Raw genomic sequence first — 22,500 nt, forward strand, 5'->3', positions numbered from 1 at the left:
AATTTTAATTTTGTATAGGGGGAGTGTTGATTCTATCAGATACAACACAATGCTGCTCTAATTGAAGACTATTTATAGATTAATAAATTAAGAGCTTAGTGACAAAATCTAAGAAAGACGAACATCTTTGAATGTGAGTTACCAAAGTACATGAGCTAATTGCCACCAGTCAAAAGTATTGTAAATTTGGCTAATAAAGTCTATTTGAAGCGAAAATAATTCCCATTACTGTTATGATATAGTTATCCCTTAAAATAGAGTACCAGCGAAAGCTACCAACCTCGTCCAAGCCATCGAGGGGGCAGTCCTTCCTGCCATCGCACCGCCAGGCTGATGGGATCCTAAGTCCTCCCGAACATTGCATGACCAAATCGTTGTTGGTGTCTGCTACTGCAAGGGAAATTGGGAAAACGTTTTAAAAAATGAATGCAATTAATGTAGCATTTCTCATTTGTTCAGCTCCAAGCGCTTAACCCTTCCATGAAATGTCATTGTACATCTATTTACTTTTTGTTGAGTTGTCTTTATAAATACACTGTTAAAAATTTGCCGTAAAAAAACGGTAAAAACCCTGGAATAAATGTTACCAGACATTTACCGTTCTAAAAATGGATATATTGACGTAAAGGAGTGACATTACGGCCAACAACCCGTTAAATGTAATAACAAAGTAGGGTAAAAATACGGTTGCCTGTATTTTACTGTAATGCGGTTGAGAACAGTATATTTTTACGGAAAATTTCCCATTAAAATTATGTTTCTTTTAACAGTGTATTATGCTATATTTTCATCTTCCTACTATATATATTTTCCTCTTTAGCCCTACATAGAAAATCTACGCTATGGATGTTTGTGAGTCCGGGTTAATGCATTTGAGTGATTGAACAATTTTGCTTATAAAAATGATGATAATTATATAAAGGTGATAAGAAAACATAATTTATGATTCTCGGGATACAGTTTCCAAAGAGACATTACGTGGAGGGGCTATATACATACCGTACACATAAGGTAAATTTACGAAAGTTATTAAGCCTAAAGAAATAAATCAGAAATTTTGGAATTTACGTTTATATATGTTTTATCATTGTATGGTACCAAACTAAATTAAAATTTACAGAGTCTTTTTATAGCCTTTATTGACGGACTTGTTATCCCGATTTCAATCAGGAGAAAAAACGCACTTGAGAGAATTTCATTTCCAACAAGAACCAGGGGGGAGAGGTCCCTCAAAACCAGCATAAGGAAACGCATGGAATCCAGTAAGTAAATTGCATTCTTGGAAAATTTTAAAATTTTACGGGAGTTCCAAGACGTTGAAACTAAGAAAATATTTGAATCGACAGAAATTACGGAAAACAAAGGCCTCATTAAATGTTGAAGCTACCTTGTAAATATCTTTATAGTTTGATCATGTATAATAAAAAAAGGACTCGTAATTCTATGTTTTAGCATCTCTTATTTGTTTGTTATATGTTTTGGTGTTTTTACGATATTTTACCCATGTGTATAATCATCCCTTGCATATGATGTCTTTCTCAAAACTATCATAACAAAAATTTTTATAATAGCAATAATGAAAATTAGCCATCTCTGAATTCTGTAACATTAAAAAAAATTACTATCTAAAGTCTATTTAGTATCTTTCATAAATTATATCTGTACTAATAAATTCGTTAGTAGTGGCACAATACATATACCCAAATATTTCCAGTATTAACTTACAATTATTTAATTTTGGGGGAATTTTAGGTAATGACCTTAAACCCCAATTCCTTGCATACATTCACACAAGTTTATCATCATCCAGAGTCATCCCCCAGGGTTCCCAGGATTTCCAAATGAGAAAAGGCCAACGTCTGATGAACTGCAGCTTTAAAAGGCCAACCTAATAGTAGAAAAAGGCCTAAAATATAGCATTTCAGGCTAACCGATTTCAAAAAGGCCAAATTTAGGTATCCTCCACGAAAAAAGGGCCAAATTTGATGTGTTTTGGCTCGAAAAAGGCCAACCTGGCAACCTTGTCATACCCTTACACTACCACTTGGCTAAATATTTAGCGTATAAGAAGAAGAGTGATGGTATCGAAGGATCCTACCATTTGCAGTGTTTATCCTAGCCACTCCAGCGCAAGCCATCTCGTCCTCATTTCCGGTACAGTCCTGTACCCCGTCACAGACTTTTTCCCTTGGGAGGCAAGAGCGTTCTTTCGTGCTACTACAGCTCCCCGAGGAGCACACTTTCCCTGCAAGAGTCAAGATCGATTTTATTAATTTTACAAGTAAACTAACATGGGGAAGCATTTACTTAGTCGGAACATGACACTCAAAGTTTTCACTGTGACCATTTTCTCTTGGTCATATGATAAACAGATCAGTTTGGACAACCAGTGTAAGTTATTTCGCGACTTTTATATATCTTTCAAGATTCAAATGTGAAATTGACAGATAATTTTATGTAAAGTTGCATTTAATGACAGATAATTTTATGTAAAGTTGCATTTAATGACAGATATTTTTATGTAAAATTGCATTTAATGACAGATATTTTTATGTAAAGTTGCATTTAATGACAGATATTTTTATGTAAAGTTGCATTTAATGACAGATATTTTTATGTAAAGTTGCATTTAAAACTTCTTTAGTATACAAACTAAAATGTTTATTACAGTACTTATACAGCAATGTAATACATAAGACAAATTAATGAAGCACATGTAATAATTTTTGTTATAAAATGCTGTATGAATCTTAACTACATGACTGATAATAGAGACTCGTTATCTTCCGAGGTAATTTTATACAATCGGAAAAACTCTTATGACATTTTCCTGCATTATAAAAATGATAAAAATTCACTTAACAGAAAATTTGAGAACATGAAAATTTCCCCCGAACTGGGGTGTCCTGTTATAGCATAAAGAACTATCAACATTCTAATCTTCCAAACACATTCAACATTTATATTCTACTTGTAATGAACAATATGATATGTACTATGAATATAATCAATATGTAATATTCGTAATCTTTACTAGATGAAGCTAGAGAATTTTACAGCTTTGTTTCCGTGATCCAGTGACTTGGAAACTTTTAATCTATGTAAGGTGATATAAATCTGCGTTTTGTGTTCCACAATATGATGTTGGGATGATGCTGTGGGATGTCGTTACTATATACGATCATGTGACACACGATTGGTACAGTGTGTGCGTTTGTACATACTTAAATGTCAAGCAGTCATTTTTGACGGGGCGCATAAACTAGTATTAAATAACATGTATTTGCCAAGGGGCGAGATTATGTATAGGTGCTAAATTTGTTTGCAGCTAAGGGTTTTGGTGAGCAGATTTATTTTTCCTACAGTGACTTGTGTACAGTTATGTGACCGAATCACACACTATACTGTATATTTATGTATATATATTTATTTTTATTGATGTATATATGCGTATAAGTAAGTCTTTATGTAAATATGTTAGGCTGCGTTTGTGAAAGCTAATCATTGTGAATCCCCGAGAGGTCTTCACGTCTATAACTGAACCAATTTAAGCCAAATTTTCTTAGACTCGTTATCTGACCCTTTAATTAAGCGTGCAAACAATTCTCCACACAGTATATTATTGACACGTAAAAGTATGAGTGTATAAACCTACTTTCATATTCAACCCATTTTAAATGTATATACATTCTGGAAATGAAAATGATAATATCAACATTTAAATTAACTTTGAAATATAGACTACTGACTTAAAGGTTAGGTATAATGATATAAGATTCTGATAACATAAATTACATACTTGATTGGAGAGATTGTCTTTACTGGAATAATTTAAAGTAGTAATTTTATAATCATAGCATCAACATCATCATCATCATAATAAGGTAAGCATCAACTTAAGAGGGACTAAGTAAAGAGATGTTTTTTTATTTTTTTTTACCAAGAGTTTTAGAAATAGGGATTAATACAATAATTGATAATAATAATGATAATGATAATGGTAATGATAATCATAATACAAAAGATAAGATAATAGATTTTTGGATAAATAGATTAAATATCTAATTTTTCTTACACCAAAATTAGAATCTTACATGCAAAAGAAAAGAGAATTTTATTCTTTAAACAAACTACCAATGTTGAGATAACTTCTAAGAACATTGACATTACAAACTAAGATTTAGATATATATTTCAAGAGAGAGAGAGAGAGAGAGAGAGAGAGAGAGAGAGAGAGAGAGAGAGAGAGAGAGAGAGAGAGAGAGAGAGAGAGAGAGAGAGAGAGAGAGAGAAGAGAGAGAGAGACGAGGAGAGAGGAGAGAGAGAGAGAGAGAGAGAGAGAGAGAGTATTATTAGTGCCATATCACATCTTGTCCTCTGTATGGCTATAAGGAATTAGATACAAAATCAGAAACAAAATAAAAAGAGGAGCTTACTTTGTCAAATTGTCAATCGGCTTAGGTTTCTCCAGGTTATTCAAGTTTCATCGCCTTTCAAATGATTTACATTTTTCGAAAATAGGATGGAAACTTACTTTTCATAATCGCGAAGTACAGAAAAAATATAGTATAAACAATAGTAATAGATATTCTTTGTACATATACGTAATTCTAATCTAAAATAATCAGTTCGTTATAAAACCTTTCACATTCGTTTCTGATAATTGGCTTGCATAATATACAATACTAAACATCATACTTAGTATCTGAAATTTTCATGGCATGATCACTTTATTGCTTCGTAGAAATTGTTTAAAAACAAGCTGGAGCCATTATATCGAAATGTTATTGTTGGCAATGACCCATCAAACAGAATTATCTTGAAAGGGCATTTTTCCCTGAAAAAGGAGAGGCATTTTATATGCCTATCAAGAATCCTATTCCTTTTGGGAAATTCAAGTATGAATACCTTTATTTCTATTGGGAGATGAAAAAACCTACTAGGCTAAGTTTCAAACGATTATCAATGTCCTTGTAACCGTGAGGCGAGGTGAACGCAACTACACTTTATTAAACACATGGAGCTTAAATACCAGGACTTGCGAGGAAGAACGTCACAAAAATTCAAACAAAATTAAACTTGAACTATGATGTTCATGTACAAGTTGGCTTATTAACAGTGCAGGGAAATGCGAGTGATAAGATAACAAGCAAAACCGTTACAGTGTACGAACATGTATGAAACACGTGCGGTACATGGCTCCCACCCCCCCCCCCCCCCCAAAAAATGACATACATGTGAAATAGGGCACCCTGCTCTTGAGAAGTGTACTGTAGTCGGGTCATCTGAAGGTGATATGCAGGTTTTAGGAGATCAATGGAGACCCAGTCTTTTTTGCCGTGAATGTTGATGCAGAAACCCTTCAGCGTACGACGGATCATGAGGAAATGGCCGTGTAAGGGAACGTTAGTGGTGGTTTGCTAGTGTTATTACGCAGAAAAGTGTGCATTGCCAAATGCAGATCTTTCAGCATGTGTTGCTTAGGTGGAGGCTTGTAAGTCTGACGTCACAGCTGAGGGTGGCATTGGAGTCGTCGAGAAAGATGTCTTTGCAATGGAGGGATGTGTAGAATGTCCTACATGCTTGGTATTCTGGATCTTTTCGTTGGTCTTCCGCCAAGGCGATGTAATTCAATCCTAGATGAATGGTGGCCAATATGTTTATTTACAGGGCATCAGCACAGGATTCATTTTCCCACCGGTGTTTTGAAGAGTACAACTGTATTCAGCCACGGTAGAGAGATATTGGCATCGACAGGCAGACCAGGCGTTGGACTGTCGAATGAAGGCATGTACCAGAGGCATGTGGTCAGTGTGAATGACGAAGGGCATACCTTCCAAGAAGTGGCAAAAGTGACAGATAGCCAAGTGATAATAGTTGATCAAGCCCAAGAATTGTTGCAGTACTTTGACAGTCGAGGGTGTGGGGAAGTTCTGAATGGCTGCTACCATCTAAGGGAGGGGTGGAAATCTTCAGGAGTGATGCGGTGCCCTAAGAACGATACTTCGTTGACGCCAAAGGTACACTTGTCGTACCGGACTACAAGTAGTTGTAGGTGGTCGAGCACAATGTGTAAGTGATTGAGGTGTTCCTCTTTGGAGCAAGAGAACACAAGTATGTCATCCAAGTAACATGCCCAGACCAGGAGGTCTTCCAAGTTGCCATCCGTGAGATGTTGAAAAGTGGCATAATCATAATGAAGGCCAAAAACAGGAATAATTGAAGGTGCATGTACCAAAAGGGTGTGGTAATGGCGGTTTTGAGGATGTCTTCTGTGTTCATGGGCACCTAATAATATCCCTTCAGGAGGTCGAGCGTGGAGAAAACCTTCGCTTTGTGCAAGTAGGTCACGTCGGTGATGTTTGGATGAGGGTAGTGATCCAGTTCTATCTGCATGTTCAAATGCCTATAATTCCCACACGGACGCAAGGAGCCATCTTTCTTCAGGATGATGTGTAAGGGTGACGACCATGGAATGGAGGCATTTTCGCAAAGACCCATCTCTTCCATTTCGGCGAATATTTGTTTAGCAGTTGCCAAACGATCCGGTGTCAGACTCCTGAATCTGGCAAATACTGTGGCCCCGTCATGTTGGAATGGTGATAAATACCATGTTTGGGGGGAACTGTACACATTTGGCGAAGTTCTGGACAGAAGACTTCCAGATACGACATGAGGAGGTGGGGGTAGGCATCTGTGGTGTGCTGATGTGGAGAGAGAGGTTGGAGGAGGCGTGTTGAAGAGGTGTGGATGAGTATGAGTCTGCGTTGCCTAGGCGTTGGTATGTGACATCAATCAGGTGGTGGTAATGTGAGAGGAAATCTATGCAAGCATTGGCAATGTGCCGTCAGAAACGAGAAACTTTCAGTGATGTTAAATGCTTCCAAACTATTATGTGAGGTTCTCGTAACCATGGATGGGGATCGTAGATCCATTGGCAGCTATTAGGCAGAAGTCAGTAGATTTAGACAGACTATATCGTGTTTTGGAGACTGGCCTTGGCAGAAAAGAACGGCAAGTCCCCTTGTCTACCAAAAATCCGACACCCGTATGTGCGTCATGTAAAAATAAAAAATTAGTTACAGGGGAGGCCATGGCCACAAGCGATGGCCTCTTTACACGTTTTTTGGTCAAGGGCAACGTTAAAACATTTCTTCGCAGCAGCTACGAATCTACAGTGGTAGTAGCATAACTGTTGCCGATGGCCATCAGTGAGTGGCTGTAGAGATCGTTTGTTGGGGCGTGCTTGAGTGGTGGGTGTTGGGAGGTTTTGTGGCTGCTTTGGCACATCATGGGTAGCCATCTGTGTCGTACTGCATTCATGTATGCTTTGGTTTATATTGAATACTTGACCTCTTCATCAGGAGTGGAGGTGTTGATCGAAGTCTTGAAGGTGGTGAAGTAGCTGTCTATAAGGGTGCTGACTTTGGTCATCAGGTCCTTCATGGGCAAAATATTGACATCAGGTATGGCAGTGCATACAGGTTTGGGTCAGCACCGTACCCTAAGAGCACGAAGTAGGTTCACCTCACGAGGAGAGCTGTCTGTGGCAGGCTGCAGGCAAGCAATACTGGTCATTTCCCTGAGGGTGAGCAAAGCATTTTGGTCCCTCAATGGTTGTTGAGAGAGATGAAAAAGTTTGATGATGCGGGCAGCTAACAATGGCAAGTACTGCTCCAGGAGATATTTTTTTGAGAGCGTCGTATGCTATTGGGGAGTCCCTTTGCTCACAAAGCCAATCTGATATTTCTGGGAAAGTGTCCTCAGGGATGGCCGCGAGATCATAATCTGATTTGGTGCTTGACTGAGTCACACCCTTGATGGGAAACATGACTTCAGCATGCTGGATCCAGACGAATGCTTCTCTGCTGGAAAAGGACTTGCAAGCAAGAACGTCACAAAAAGTAAAAACAAAATTAAATTTTCACTATCAGATTCATAAAATTTGGTTTATTAACAGTGCAGGGAAGAGCGAGTGATAAGATAAGCAAAACTTACAGTGTACAAACGTGTATGAAACATGTGCGGTTCATTGTTTTTTATAGCATTTCATACCATACCTAAGTTAGTAAGGAGACTTTGTGACTCAGAGCTCCTGTCTGACCAGTAGGGCCAGACATTCTAATAAAAAAAAAATAAAATGTTCAGGTTTTCAGGCTGGTATTATGTAAAAAAAATATCACTAATGTACACGTAGTACATGCGTAAATAGATTTGAGGTGAAAGTCGAGGGTTTTCTGGAGAAATTATTCTCTTTTACTCATCCATCATAAAAAGATAAGTTTTTATTCAACTGTAGAGTCATATGCATAGATAGCCGTTTTTGCCAGAGGTCTTTCTCTCGCCCCCAAAACCAAACTGTTGCAACTGTCCTGAAATAGCTAGAGAGTTTATGTGTATGTATTTACTTCCTGTAAAATTATTTATTGCACTATATCTCTACACCTTAGATTTATTTCACTTATGGAGAATATACGCTATGGAAGCACCTTACAGACGTAATAAACTAATTTCCCGTTAGACAGATGTAATAGATATTTTACAGGCTGCCTATCTTGTGTTTTCTGCACATTTGTATCATTATTGTTACTTCTAACCATTACATTTGGTGTTTTTGCTACATCTTATAATTAAAGGAAATATGGTTTTTGGTCCAGGCCAAATAGGAACGAGTGTATTAATATAAGGTTCATCTACATAACCAGTGACAATACATAAAACTAAATATAACCTGTGGATCTCGATCATACTTGAATTTCCCAATCTAAAGGGACCTGATCCTGAGTTTTAAGAGTAATTTACAGGGATGCATCCTGAATTAGTCGTCATTCAACTTAACCTTGGATTAAAGGCCCTACCTTAGGGGGTAGCTAACTTATCTAGAATCTCTACACCATGATGTGAAATATAGAGAAAATTCTTAACCAGACCTAACCTGGCCCGTAATATACTACTTTGATGGGGGTAGTGGTGTGGACCCCTTCCTCAACAAAATTTGCTCGAAGGTGTATTGCCCACCTTATATATCATATTAGCTATATGCTTGTATGTATGCTATTTAGACATAATGGGGCTGGTGCTTTGAGAATGATATTTTCTTCCGATTTCACAAAATGGCAATTTGAATCCTGGAATTGAGTTTTGCTGAAATCTTCAAATTTACCAAAGAATTCCTTGTCTTTTTTCCAGATTAGTTACTATGTTGAATGTAAAAGGGATTATAATGACAATTATTTATTACAAAATCAGATAACAATTCCACCAGGCTTGAATTATTTAATATTTCTTTATTCATGATATATATTTGATAAAATGTTTTGAGAGTTTCCCTCCACTTGAAAATTTGAATGAAAATATTTCAGGGAGATTAGTTTTCATGTATATCATAGGTAACAATTGCTTGAATTCCTTTTTTTTATTTATCTAATTATCTTTCATTTCATTTAGTGCCTCGTAGTATGACGCCAACTATGTAATTCCATTTCTGCTAGGATAGAAAACTGGGCACAGTCCTGAAATCCGCAGAAACCTCATTCAAAGTTAAGTAGGTTTAAAATCTTTGAATGCCAACTTTTCATCAAAAGATTTAGCATTCAAGGCCCAGACCCATTTTTCTTTTTTTCTTTTTTTTACGTAAGTCATCTTAGCACAATAACTATACAAGATAGGGCATTACATAATTTATTAACGTATTGGTAACTAAATTTCCTTATATAATTTGTAAAATTTTCATACACTTGAATAGTAAATGAAAGTAAGAAACTGGTAGTTACTGGGTGTATAATACACCAAATGACACTGAAAGGGTGAAAGAAAAATAATTTCTAATGTTTTATACTATTCACGAGAATAAGCGAACATGAACTACATATAATTCAAACATAAAAAAAATAATAGTTTGGTATATGACCACATGTCTTTACAAAGATAATCTAATAAACACAAGCTGAAAACCACAATAAACTCATGTAAGTATTTTTCTGGCTGGATAAGTAAGGAAAAAACGTAAAGAAATACCTGACACAGCTGATATTGGCTATTATACTGATGAAAAAATCAATATAAAATATTCTATACATGCAAGACATATATGCATCACACCAAGTAACAAGACAAGTACAATCCTTGATGTAACAATGATACAATATGAAATATTATTACTTACCCGAGGGACATCTAAAGGCTCCTTCTGCACAAATGCCATCTCCAAGATGAAGTAAGGTCATTCTTCGACTGTTTCCACATGTAGCAGCTAGTTCTTGGGAAGTAGTATCGCAATCTACAAATAAAGCAAAAACAATATTGATATCAGTAACTGATCATTTTAATCAAGTTATTCTAAAGAAATCTATTTTTGAGACTGCTGTACAAGCAGCATTCATTTTTTATTTACATTCGCTATTTATTTCATTGGAACACATTTTTAGATTCACATAATTCCACTGCATAATAAAATAAATATGTATTGGAATTCGGTCAACAAAACACTTTAACGCATTATGTAGTACAATACAGCCGATGTATTTTGCCTTGGTACAGGCATCAAGACTTCTTATAAGCAAGTGACTTGATATACTGTTGGTTTTAGATCAAGCTAGGCTTATGCTAGTACGGGGCCTAGTTTATTGGGCTGCCGAAACTTAAAGTTCATCAACATATTATCCATATGTTCAAAGAAACGAGAAAGTGATGAATCAAATGGGTCAAACTGCAGGCCAGTAAGATTACTAGATGTGACACTCACCGGTTGCCCTTACCTTTAACACCGGATAAATATACAGAATGTTCAATGATAATCATCCTCTTAATCTTCATCTACAAAATTATCAATAGTATCATTTCATAATAATAATAATAATAATAATAATAATAATAATAATAATAATAATAATAATAATAATAAATGAAGATAAGGATGGTAGTTTGTGAACATTCTGTAATAATATGTGAGAGAGAAACTTCTGTTACAAAAAAAAAAAAGAACAGAGAAACTGAGCAGCAGAAAGATTATGGACGTTTAATCAAAATTCAAAGATTTAACGTTTAACATCCACTTTCTGTTTCCAAATGAGCAATTAATTTTCAATAGGGTTCATCTAAGATTCCGTAGGTTAAGTATCTATGTGGAGGTAACGACTGAATTCTATCTTTTTGTTTTCTGGTGCCAGTCCCTATTAAAGGAAAAGATTTATTATTGAGATATTTTCCTATCATTAAGCCCTTTCCACAAATTGCCAGTAGGTTTACCTCCCAAGAAAATGCAAGACGGGAAATACTGCCACATTCGTTCTTTATCTGCTAATCATGGTTATATCCAAATGTACAACTAAAGGTACCCTGACACGCACAACTTTTTGCCACGAATTTGTCGTGGCAAGTCGTGACATTTTGTGAAACGAACTGGAAGATCAAAAAAAAAAAAAAAAATTACCTCAGATTCACAGTTGACCTGTCCACATCGACACGAACTGGCACGAGGAGTTCACGACGAGTTCACGCATAGTTTGCGCATAGTTTGCGCACTTCCCGCATCGTCCCGTCGAGTTCACGAACAGTTCGCGCATAGTTCACGACCCGGTCACGAAATTTTGTCATGACCAAAATTTTTGAACATTTCAAAATTCTCGTCACGACATGCCACGATGTCACGACGGGTTTACAAACACTTCACGTCAGTTCACGACGAGTTCACGCCAGTTCACGACTCGAGTTGTGACAATGCGTGCCACAAATTCGTGCAAGTGTTAGCCTGGCTTAACTTTTCTTAAGATCAGTCATTTCATATCCCTAACTAAAAGGCTAATCAGTCAAACTCGTCACACTCCATGCTCACAATGAGATATTCATCTCAACCCAGTAAACACTATTTTTTTTCATAGATATTGGGGCCCCTTTCACACTATCTACCCAGCCCTTCTTAAGCCATCCTCTCTTCTGTCCTTTTAAGCCTCATGCATGTCACCATGTCATACCAGATTCTCTCCACATGACAGAACCACCTAAAAAGACTTGATGGATCAAATTATTTATTGCTAATCCTTTTACCTTTCATACTTAACTTTGCATTTCCTTTCCTTTCCATTCTTTGTATACCATATATTACGTGTAAACAATGAAAATCTACAGCCTCCACTACTTTATTTTACATATATTTAGTCTACACATTTCAGTTCCATAAAATAGGGGTGGATCAACAATTCCTTAATACAGTTACAGCTTTAAATCCATGAACACTCAAAGTCTTTTTCCTACCTTTTTCATACTTATCTTTCATCATCTATTCCATAAATCCCTTTTTCTCATCCTACAATCATTAATGAGATTTACTTCCGACACCTGCTTAAATTTTAATGCATGTATTATTCCATCACCCTTATTAATATTTCTTGCGTCATCTAGGTAGTTTTCATTTATTTTTACCTTAGTTCACATTTATTCTGAACTTTCTCCTTATGCAAACACTGGCAAACTCTTAAGCCTGTTTCCTCAGTTTCTCGTCATTCCACACTCCAGTCACTGGATCCCACAACTTTACACCTACATCTACGGTTATTTCTCGGATTTTTCACATCATATTATTCATGAAGATATTGAACTTCCATGGAGGTATAACCTAATCATTTAAGACACATTTTTCTAATAGCAGTCAATGTGAAAATTTCTATGGAAAACACAACCAAGATCGATCAAACTGGTTTGATTAAAAAAAATTACCACATTTGCACCCCAATTAATTGGTAATTAAGCCCAATTAGTTAATACGTGTCGACTCCATTCCTCGGAACGCGTCCTAACTTGACCATATTCACTTACTAAGCAATTAGAGTCATTGATGAGCTTCCTAGGCCATGTATTCCTTGATATCTTTTTTTTTTTTAATTCAACTTTGTGGATGTATAATCACTTGATCAGGGGTTGTTTTGATCCTTGACTAGGGGTTGTTTTGATAATTGACCAGGGATTGTTTTGATACTTGACCGGGGGTTGTTTTGATACTTGATCAGGGGTAGTTTTGATCCTTGACCAGGGGTTGTTTTGATACTTGACCAGGGATTGTTTTGATACTTGACCGGGGGTTGTTTTGATACTTGATCAGGGGTTGTTTCGATAATCAACCAAGGGTTGTTTTGATACTTGACCGGGGATATTTTTTGATACTTGACCGGGGGTCGTTTTGATACTTGATCAGGGGTTGTTTCGATAATCAACCAAGGGTTGTTTTGATACTTGACCGGGGATATTTTTTTTATACGTGACCGGGGGTCGTTTTGATACTTGATCAGGGGTTATTTTGATACTTGACCAAAGATTGTTTTGATACTTGACCAAGGGGTTGTTTTGATACTTGACCAGGAATTGTTTTTATACTTGACCAGGGATTGTTTTAATACTTAACCAGGGGTTGTTTTGATACTTGACCAGGGGTTGTTTTAATACTTAACCAGGGGTTGTTTTAATACTTAACCAGGGGTTGTTTTTATACTTGACCAGGGGTTGTTTTAATACTTAACCAGGGGTTGTTTTAATACTTAACCAGGGGTTGTTTTGATACTTGACCAGGGATTGTTTTAATACTTGTCCAGGGTTTGTTTTAATACTTAAACAGGGGTTGTTTTAATACTTGACCAGGAATTGTTTTTTATACTTGACCAGGGGTTGTTTTAATACTTAACCAGGGGTTGTTTTAATACTTAAACAGGGGTTGTTTTAATACTTGACCAGGAATTGTTTTTTATACTTGACCAGGGGTTGTTTTAATACTTAACCAAGGGTTGTTTTGATACTTTACTAGGGTTTGTTTTAATACTTAAACAGGGGTTGTTTTAATACTTGACCAGGAATTGTTTTTTATACTTGACCAGGGGTTGTTTTAATACTTAACCAGGGGTTGTTTTGATACTTGACCAGGGGTTGTTTTAATACTTGACTAGGGATTGATTTGATACTTGACCAGGGGTTGTCTAGATACTTGACCAGGGATTGTTTTGATACTTGACAAGAGGTTGTCTTGATATTTGACCGACCCTAAGACACAATTTCATATTTTGTCTCAACGACTGACAAATGGCTGATTCCAACTCCAAACATTTTTGGAGATACACGTTACCATTTTCTATTTTCCACACACATACTTGGGCAAAAAATTACACCAATTGGCTCCAGTTACCTAATATAGTAATTTTGTTCAAGTGCCATTGTTGAATCATATCAGAAATCCTTCTGGCTTTCTAATTGAATAACCTGAGTGGCCGATGAGCTTTCTAGGTCAATTCATTTTAAGATATGTAAATTTTCGTGCTATTTTTATGACAACTTTTGCGGAGTAATAATCACGTGACCAGGAACATTTGAACTTCTGAGCACTTCTAAGCCACAGATTTAACTTTTATCTACATGTCTGTATAAGGATAAGTCCCAAGTCGAAGTACTTTTGGAGAAACAAACAACCGATTTGCCACTATAGTGTTTCTATCTATCTATCTATTTCTATACCTCCTATCCATGGGCGCTAAAATTTAAGAGAGAGAGAGAGGAGAGAGAGAGAGAGAGAGAGAGAGAGAGAGAGAGAGAGAGAGAGAGAGAGAGTGTGTGTTCACCTGATTCATTTTCACTAGCCCCCAGGAGAGAGAGAGAGAGAGAGAGAGAGAGAGAGAGAGAGAGAGAGAGAGAGAGAGAGAGAGAGAGAGAGAGAGTTCACCTGATTCATCTTCACTAGCCCCCCAGGAGAGAGAGAGAGAGAGAGAGAGAGAGAGAGAGAGAGAGAGAGAGAGAGAGAGAGAGAGCACCCGTGTGAAACTAGGCTTGAATCTACATCCATAAAAAAGTCAGAAAGAAAGAAGGAAGGCATAAGGAATATGCATATGATGTAATTTCGATGAAATCTCTTTGTTGATGATTGAAGACAATAAACTAAGCGAACCATGAAAAATATTCTGATTTTGCAAAACACGGTCCGAAACCTATGAAGTTTTGTCGTAGTAATGTCGTAGTTTAGGCAAATATATTTTTAGATTACATTTTCTTGATGGCTATGCGTTGTTTTGATAGTGGCTTTCACATTCACAAATCGCCTCACACACACTCACACACACACACACACACACACACACATATATATATATATATATATATATATATATATATATATATATATATATATATATATATATATATATATATATCCTCTTTAATCAACTGACAAGTACGACAGACATCAACTTCCATGACTTAATTTCAGTCCAGTGAATTATGATTTTTTTTTTATTTTATTCCTTTTACACTGGAATGAGAGTATTCAAAATTGTTTCACAATTTAATTGATTAGGAGTTTTAAAGTGATTTCTTTTATGAAACAACTTAAATGAGATTTCCTGAATTTCAGTTTTCCCAAATTTGAAACACTTGACTTAAACTCTAGTTTTAATTAACAATCCACTGACAAGGTAAGACGTCAATTTTCCTTTTTTTTTCTATTTTCATCATAACCCACGTTTATATTAGCTGAAAGAAGAGACTAATTGCAAAAAACACTGCAAGAATACTTTGAATTTTCTTTTAATTTCAAATCCAATGTAATTTAAGACTTTAACTTTGTGTTTTATTCCAATGTAATTCAAGACTTTAACTTTGTTTTTTATGCGGCTGCAGTTACAGTGTTTTCTTTACATCCACTTGGCTATTGAGTCCTTAACACTGAGATTTATTTTTTCTTAAATGGGCCGAAATTCTTATTATTTCTTATCAACCCAATGTTATTGCACAGAATTATGAAACGTTAATTTTCTCAATGAACTATAAGAAGACCATTGTATATTGTTTTATCATTGAAATATGAAACGAAATCTGCAAAATTCAACGACTTTAACTTGGTTTTGGGATAGTACGGAAACAAAGACGCTGAAAAGGAGGGCAAAAATTATCTTCATTTTGAAAACAAAATGAAATACCACAACGATAAATTAAGAAGAGTTTAATCTACAAACAAGTTTCCTAATTGTTTTTGCTTGAAAACAAATATCATTCAGTATGTGGAAGGAAATAATTTTTCGGGAAGTCTAAAAAAAAATGAAATATTAAACATAATTATCGATACTAAGGATTCTAAACGAATAAAGGTCATTATCTTGACAGTAATTATCATTAATATAATACAAATAATTATTGCATGAATTATTTATTGCTATTGTTAAGGTTAGGAAAAAAATATTTCTGATGACTAGGACATAATAAGCCTTATTTAATAGGGCCAATATCATACGCCAAAATGCACAAATTTAATAAACTGAAGAGAATCAAGTTTGTTCGTATGTCTGTGCATTGCCTTTTCATTAGCCTTCCCGCCCTTGACCTTTCAGTTGGAAGATTATTCAGAACCGCATAATTACTGTAAGTCATCGTTGCCTCCATCCCTATGTTTACCAATACAGATCAAAAGGACGGCAAAAATAAATTTTTCTTTAACGGGAAAGAGGTGGGTTCTGACTCGGGAACTTCATAGCCTTTAATATTTTTTTTTCAATAATATCCATTTAGGCCAACGCAACTTATTAGCAATATAGATATCTGCCTGCATTCAAAATGAAAGCTGGTTTTGGAAGGATGCAATTATTACCGAAACTATTTTTCATTATCAATTAGTAACTGTTCATATATTTGGTCTTTTTCTTTTTGAAAGGTAATTCACGAATATATTTACAGCTAGGTTATTTTAGAGAGAGAGAGAGAGAGAGAGAGAGAGAGAGAGAGAGAGAGAGAGAGAGAGAGAGAGAGAGAGAGAGAGAGAGCGATTGACTCTTGCAACTGACATAATTGATAATCAGGTCATCTGAGTTAAAGAGAGGGGAAGAACAAAAAATATATCAAATTCTATTATAGGGTAACCCGTTAATCTTTCCATGTAAATTAAAAAAAAAAATCTGCGCTAGAGATCTGATATATTCCATATTATCCGTCGAAAATTGGCAATACTTTCTCTAAATTACAGAGAGAGAGAGAGAGAGAGAGAGAGAGAGAGAGGAGAGAGAGAGAGAGAGAGAGAGAGAGAGAGAGAATTATAGTCGACTTAGTTCAGCATGAGCGAGGAAAGATCGATTATGAATCTATGGAAGCGTTTTGAATAAATTCACACTTTTATATATCCCGAAAGAAAAGTAGTGGAAAAGAACAGTGCTATGAGAGAGGAAGTGAGAGCAAGAGTATCTAATTCTGTACATGATGAAAGGTTCCATGCCTGTGGGAACCCCTCCTCATGGTTAATTAAATGATGGTATACATTTTGTTGGTACACTGAGCAATCATATCAGTATCTTTTTCTTTTCAACTCAACTGAAATTAACAAGTTTAATAAAACCTCGATTTACTGCCAGGTCGTCAGAGGTACACTGAATCATAAGGGAAACTGTTCATTTCTTCGCACGGACGTGTTTGGGTATCGGGTTCCTTGGAAATTATGGAAGGTTTTGCTTGGTGAGGTTATCGCTCAATGATGATCGTCAAACTATTTTTAGAGAACTAAGTTGCTCATTTTTTTCTAATCAGGTTGTTATGCTTTTAAACGACCAACGGTAGATTCGTTAACGACCATCGTTGGTTCTGGGGGGTGAATATAATAATCTCATGACTAAAGAATGTTTGGAAAAGATGTAGTTCCCAATGGGCAGGCCCTCCCTTTCAATTCACAAATGTAGTTCCCAAAAGGCAGGCCTCCCCCTCCGATTCACGAATGTAGTTCTAAATACACAGGGGATCCCTTCCGATTCACGAATGTAGTTCCCAATAGGCAGTCCTTTCCTTCTGATTCATGAATGTAGTTCCCAATAGGCAGTCCTTTCCTTCTGATTCAAGAATGTAGTTCCCAATAGGCAGTCCTTTCCTTCTGATTCATGAATGTAGTTCCCAATAGGCAGTCCTTTCCTTCTGATTCAAGAATGTAGTTCCCAATAGGCAGTCCTTTCCTTCTGATTCATGAATGTAGTTCCCAATAGGCCAGCCATCCCTTCCAATTCACGAATGTACTTCCCAATAGGTAGGCCATCCCTTCCGATTCACAAATGTAGTTCTCAGTAGGCAGGCCATCTCTTCCAATTCATGAATGTAGTTCCCAATAGGCAGGCTATCCCTTACGATTCACGAATGTATTTCCTAATAGGCAGGCCATCTCCTCCGATTAACGAATGTAGTCCCCAATACGCAGGTCATCCCTTCCAATTCACGAATGTAGTTCCCAAGAGCCAGGCCATCCCTTCCAATTCACGAAGGTAGTTCGCAGTAGGCAGGCCATCCCTTCCAATTCACGAATGTAGTTCCCATTAGGCAGGCCATCCCTTCCAATTCACGAATGAAGTTCCCATTAGGCAGGCCATCCCTTCCAATTCACGAATGTAGTTCCCATTAGGCAGGCCATCCCTTCCAATTCACGAATGTAGTTCCCATTAGGCAGGCCATCCCTTCCAATTCACGAATGTAGTTCGCAATATGCAGGCCATCCCTTCCAATTCACGAATGTAGTTCCCATTAGGCAGGCCATCCCTTCCGAATCACGAATGTAGTTCGAAGTAGGCAGGCCATCCCTTCCAATTCACGAATGTAGTTCCCATTAGGCAGGCCATCCCTTCCAAATCATGAATGTAGTTCGCAATATGCAGGCCATCCCTTCCAATTCACGAATGTACCTCCCAATAGGCAGGCCATCCCTTCCGATTCATGAATATAGTTCCCATTAGGCAGGCCTTCCCTTCGGATTCACGAATGTAGTTCCCAATAGGCTGGCCATCCCTTCCGATTCATGAATATAGTTCCCATTAGGCAGGCCTTCCCTTCGGATTCACGAATGTAGTTCCCAATAGGCTGGCCATCCCTTCCGATTTACGAATGTAGTTTCCAATAGGCAGACCATACCTTCCGATTCACAAATGTAGTTCCCAATGGGCAGGCCATCCCTTTCGATACCCGAATGTAGTTTCCAATAGGCGGGCCATCCCTTCCGATTCACAAATGTAGTTCGAAGTAGGCAGGCCATCCCTTCCAATTCACGAATGTAGTTCCCATTAGGCAGGCCATCCCTTCCAAATCATGAATGTAGTTCGCAATATGCAGGCCATCCCTTCCAATTCACGAATGTACCTCCCAATAGGCAGGCCATCCCTTCCGATTCATGAATATAGTTCCCATTAGGCAGGCCTTCCCTTCGGATTCACGAATGTAGTTCCCAATAGGCTGGCCATCCCTTCCGATTTACGAATGTAGTTTCCAATAGGCAGACCATACCTTCCGATTCACAAATGTAGTTCCCAATGGGCAGGCCATCCCTTTCGATACCCGAATGTAGTTTCCAATAGGCGGGCCATCCCTTCCGAATCACGAATGTAGTTCGAAGTAGGCAGGCCATCCCTTCCAATTCACGAATGTAGTTCCCATTAGGCAGGCCATCCCTTCCAAATCATGAATGTAGTTCGCAATATGCAGGCCATCCCTTCCAATTCACGAATGTACCTCCCAATAGGCAGGCCATCCCTTCCGATTCATGAATATAGTTCCCATTAGGCAGGCCTTCCCTTCGGATTCACGAATGTAGTTCCCAATAGGCTGGCCATCCCTTCCGATTTACGAATGTAGTTTCCAATAGGCAGACCATACCTTCCGATTCACAAATGTAGTTCCCAATGGGCAGGCCATCCCTTTCGATACCCGAATGTAGTTTCCAATAGGCGGGCCATCCCTTCCGATTCACAAATGTAGTTCCCAATAAGCAAGCCATCCCTTCCAAATCATGAAGGTAGTTCCCAATAGGCAGGTCATCCCTTCTGCTTCACAAAGGTAGTTCTAAATAGGCAAGCCATCCTTTTCGATTCACAAATGTAGTTCCCAATAGACAGGCCATCCCTTCCGATTCATGAAGGTAGTTTCTAATAGTCAGGCTATTCCTTCCAATTCACGAATGTAGTTCCCAATTGGCAGGCCATCCCTTCCAATTCATGAATGTAGTTCCTAATAGGCAGGCTATCCCTTCAGATTCATGAATGTAGTTCCCAATAGGCAGGCTAATCTTTCCGATTCACAAATGTAGTTCCCAATAGGTAGGACAATCTTAAACGAATGAACGAAGTCCCCAATGAGGTGGTAGTACACTATTTAACTTGAAAATGATGATTCGTTGAAGGTATTCAATTTGTGGTAGTGCATACTAAGTAAAAAAGTCAAGTCAAACCTTGGGATCAACTGACGTATCGCTGAAGAAAAATGGATCAATGATTCTATTATAGTGCAACACCACAAACAGTAAGAAATTTTTCATTAATCTATGTGGCTATGTAACTACTATAATGGTTGCTGTATTGATTCTGGATTTCAATGAGAATTGAGATAATGCAATGTAGAATGAAAAAAAAAGAGAGTTTAGATTGTATGAAGTACTGAAAATTTATGAAGTACTAAAAATACATTTCCAGTCTTTAGGGAACTGGAATGTCTTGCCATACCTCCAAATGCCTAAATTTCTGGTGTTTCTTGTGTTACCCACATACCTGGCGATTTTTGGCAATATGCAGGGGTAAGGTTGATCACTTCTATTTTATCAAGTACCATAAATCAAATGGTCTTTATTTCAGAAATTTGGAAAAGGATCCCCAACTAATCAATTTTTGTAGGGTAGTGTCATGAAAGTTTGGGTTTAATGTCAATAACTCTTTCTCCAAAATATTAATACTGTACTTGGTCACAGATTCTAATTTCTCAATTACAACACTGCTTACTGTTTTATCCACTATTAATGGGGCAGATTATGATAATATTTCATAGAAATCTTTCACTTGGTGACACCAAATTTGGCACAAATGATGTCCAGAATGTACCTTTTTGATAAAAGTACATTATCCAGTTGAAATTCAAGATCGTCGCCTCATAAAATGCAAGAAAACAAAAAATAGTTTTTGAAGTCGAACTTGAATGGACAGGAATGTGTAAATGATCCTAACATCAAAATGAATGTATTCTGAAAGAAAGAACTCAATGGTGTAAATTAAATTTCAATAGAGTTGCCTGTTTTCAAAATGGCAGATACTACATTATTTGATATTAGCATTTTAGGAAGCTGCCTGATCTCACATATTGCATTAAGTTCAAAAGCAACATCCGTGATTATTCAATGAAATGTTACAGTCAGGCCTCTATGGTTTTATATAAATTTATATCAGTGATGTCAAAGTAAAACCAGGGCAACTGGTAACATCATTGCTGTGAGATCCAGCAGCATGGAGTTCAGTATCGGCTTGTAGTGTACTAGCTATAGTTGTAGTTTAATAACTCGTGTAGGGATGTACCCACCATAGTTTGTATTATACTTTAGTGTCACAAATGCTGTCTAATAAGCCGTGTATATATCTCAACTAGAATTTTAGTTAGTTGCATTATTTCAGTTAGACAGCCGCACCTGAATTAACAGCATGTGACAGTGTGGGAGAACTGAGCCAAGGGTAATGAGGCTTTAATTATCTGAATGGCGTACAATGGCCTTTCTTCTATAAGTCAACTGAAAAGAAAAAAAATTCACTTCTTTTGTCAAATGGCAGCCTGCAGCTTCCAGTGACAGAGCAGGTAATCAAAGATGACTGACGTCTGTTCTCACAGCTCTTTATATCTTGCTAATTTTGAAATTATGACCTGCTTGAGTTCTTTAAGCATGATAAATCAGTCTTTCCCTGTAATTCTGAGTGACACAGGGAAACTCCACTCTGGTCAGAAGTCACAGCTTGCAAACATTCTGGAAGCTACTGTGTCTTCTCCTGACACACAAACGCGTTGGTGAAGATCCAGGATGTAATACTACCAAGGAGCAGGGCACATTGAGATAATTCCTTTGAATAATAATGCCTTTAAACTAAAACGGAGTGGAAGGAACTTGACCATAACTGATGCAAGCTTTATGAATGCACTAGTACTATGTTTAAGAGACTTCATTAAGACTTTTACCTTAACGAGTGAGAGACAGACTCCTAACAGAATATTCAGATGGTATATTTTTCATTTCTTGCACAAGTTGGAAAATCAAGGAAATTGGTGCAGCTAAATTACAATTGAAATGGAATGTCTATCCATGGCATTTGTATTTAAGAGATTACAACTCTACCTGTGTGTAAAGGGGCCCATACACGTTAAAAAAATCGTCAAAATTTTGCATCAAAATTTTGATGTCAAAATTTTGATGCAAAATTTGAGCGTGTGTAGGACGTTTTGACATCAAAACGTCCTACACACACTCAAATTTTGCATTAAAATTTTGATATCAAAATTTTGATGCAAAATTTTGACGATTTTTTTTAACGTGTATTTGAGCCTTAAAGGATTTTCTGATACCGATAGACCACAAGCCACTTGCTTACATGTCCTAATTTTTCTAGGTGACGTTAAACTTTCCAGTTACAAGTTCTGATTACAGACTATCACAGGAAAGCTCAACATTACCAAATTAATACTGTATGAGTTTACCTTGCTGAGTAATATGATT

At 37.0% G+C, this 22,500-nt stretch overlaps 1 protein-coding gene across 1 annotated transcript in view; it reads right to left on the minus strand.

Moving 5' to 3' along the window:
* The window catches only part of LOC137619713 (uncharacterized), a 251,628-nt gene that overhangs the window by 212,906 nt on the left and 16,222 nt on the right, over positions 1-22,500 (minus strand). Inside the window, exons 2-4 of the mRNA XM_068350003.1 lie at positions 10,165-10,278; positions 2,099-2,245; positions 281-390 (exon numbers count right to left, since the gene is read on the minus strand). Coding sequence (XP_068206104.1) covers positions 281-390; positions 2,099-2,245; positions 10,165-10,225 — 318 coding nt within the window. The 5' untranslated portion in view covers positions 10,226-10,278. The remainder of the gene's footprint in view (positions 1-280; positions 391-2,098; positions 2,246-10,164; positions 10,279-22,500) is intronic.

Source organism: Palaemon carinicauda, chromosome 26 (assembly GCF_036898095.1).
Source record: "Palaemon carinicauda isolate YSFRI2023 chromosome 26, ASM3689809v2, whole genome shotgun sequence".
NCBI lineage: Eukaryota > Metazoa > Arthropoda > Malacostraca > Decapoda > Palaemonidae > Palaemon > Palaemon carinicauda.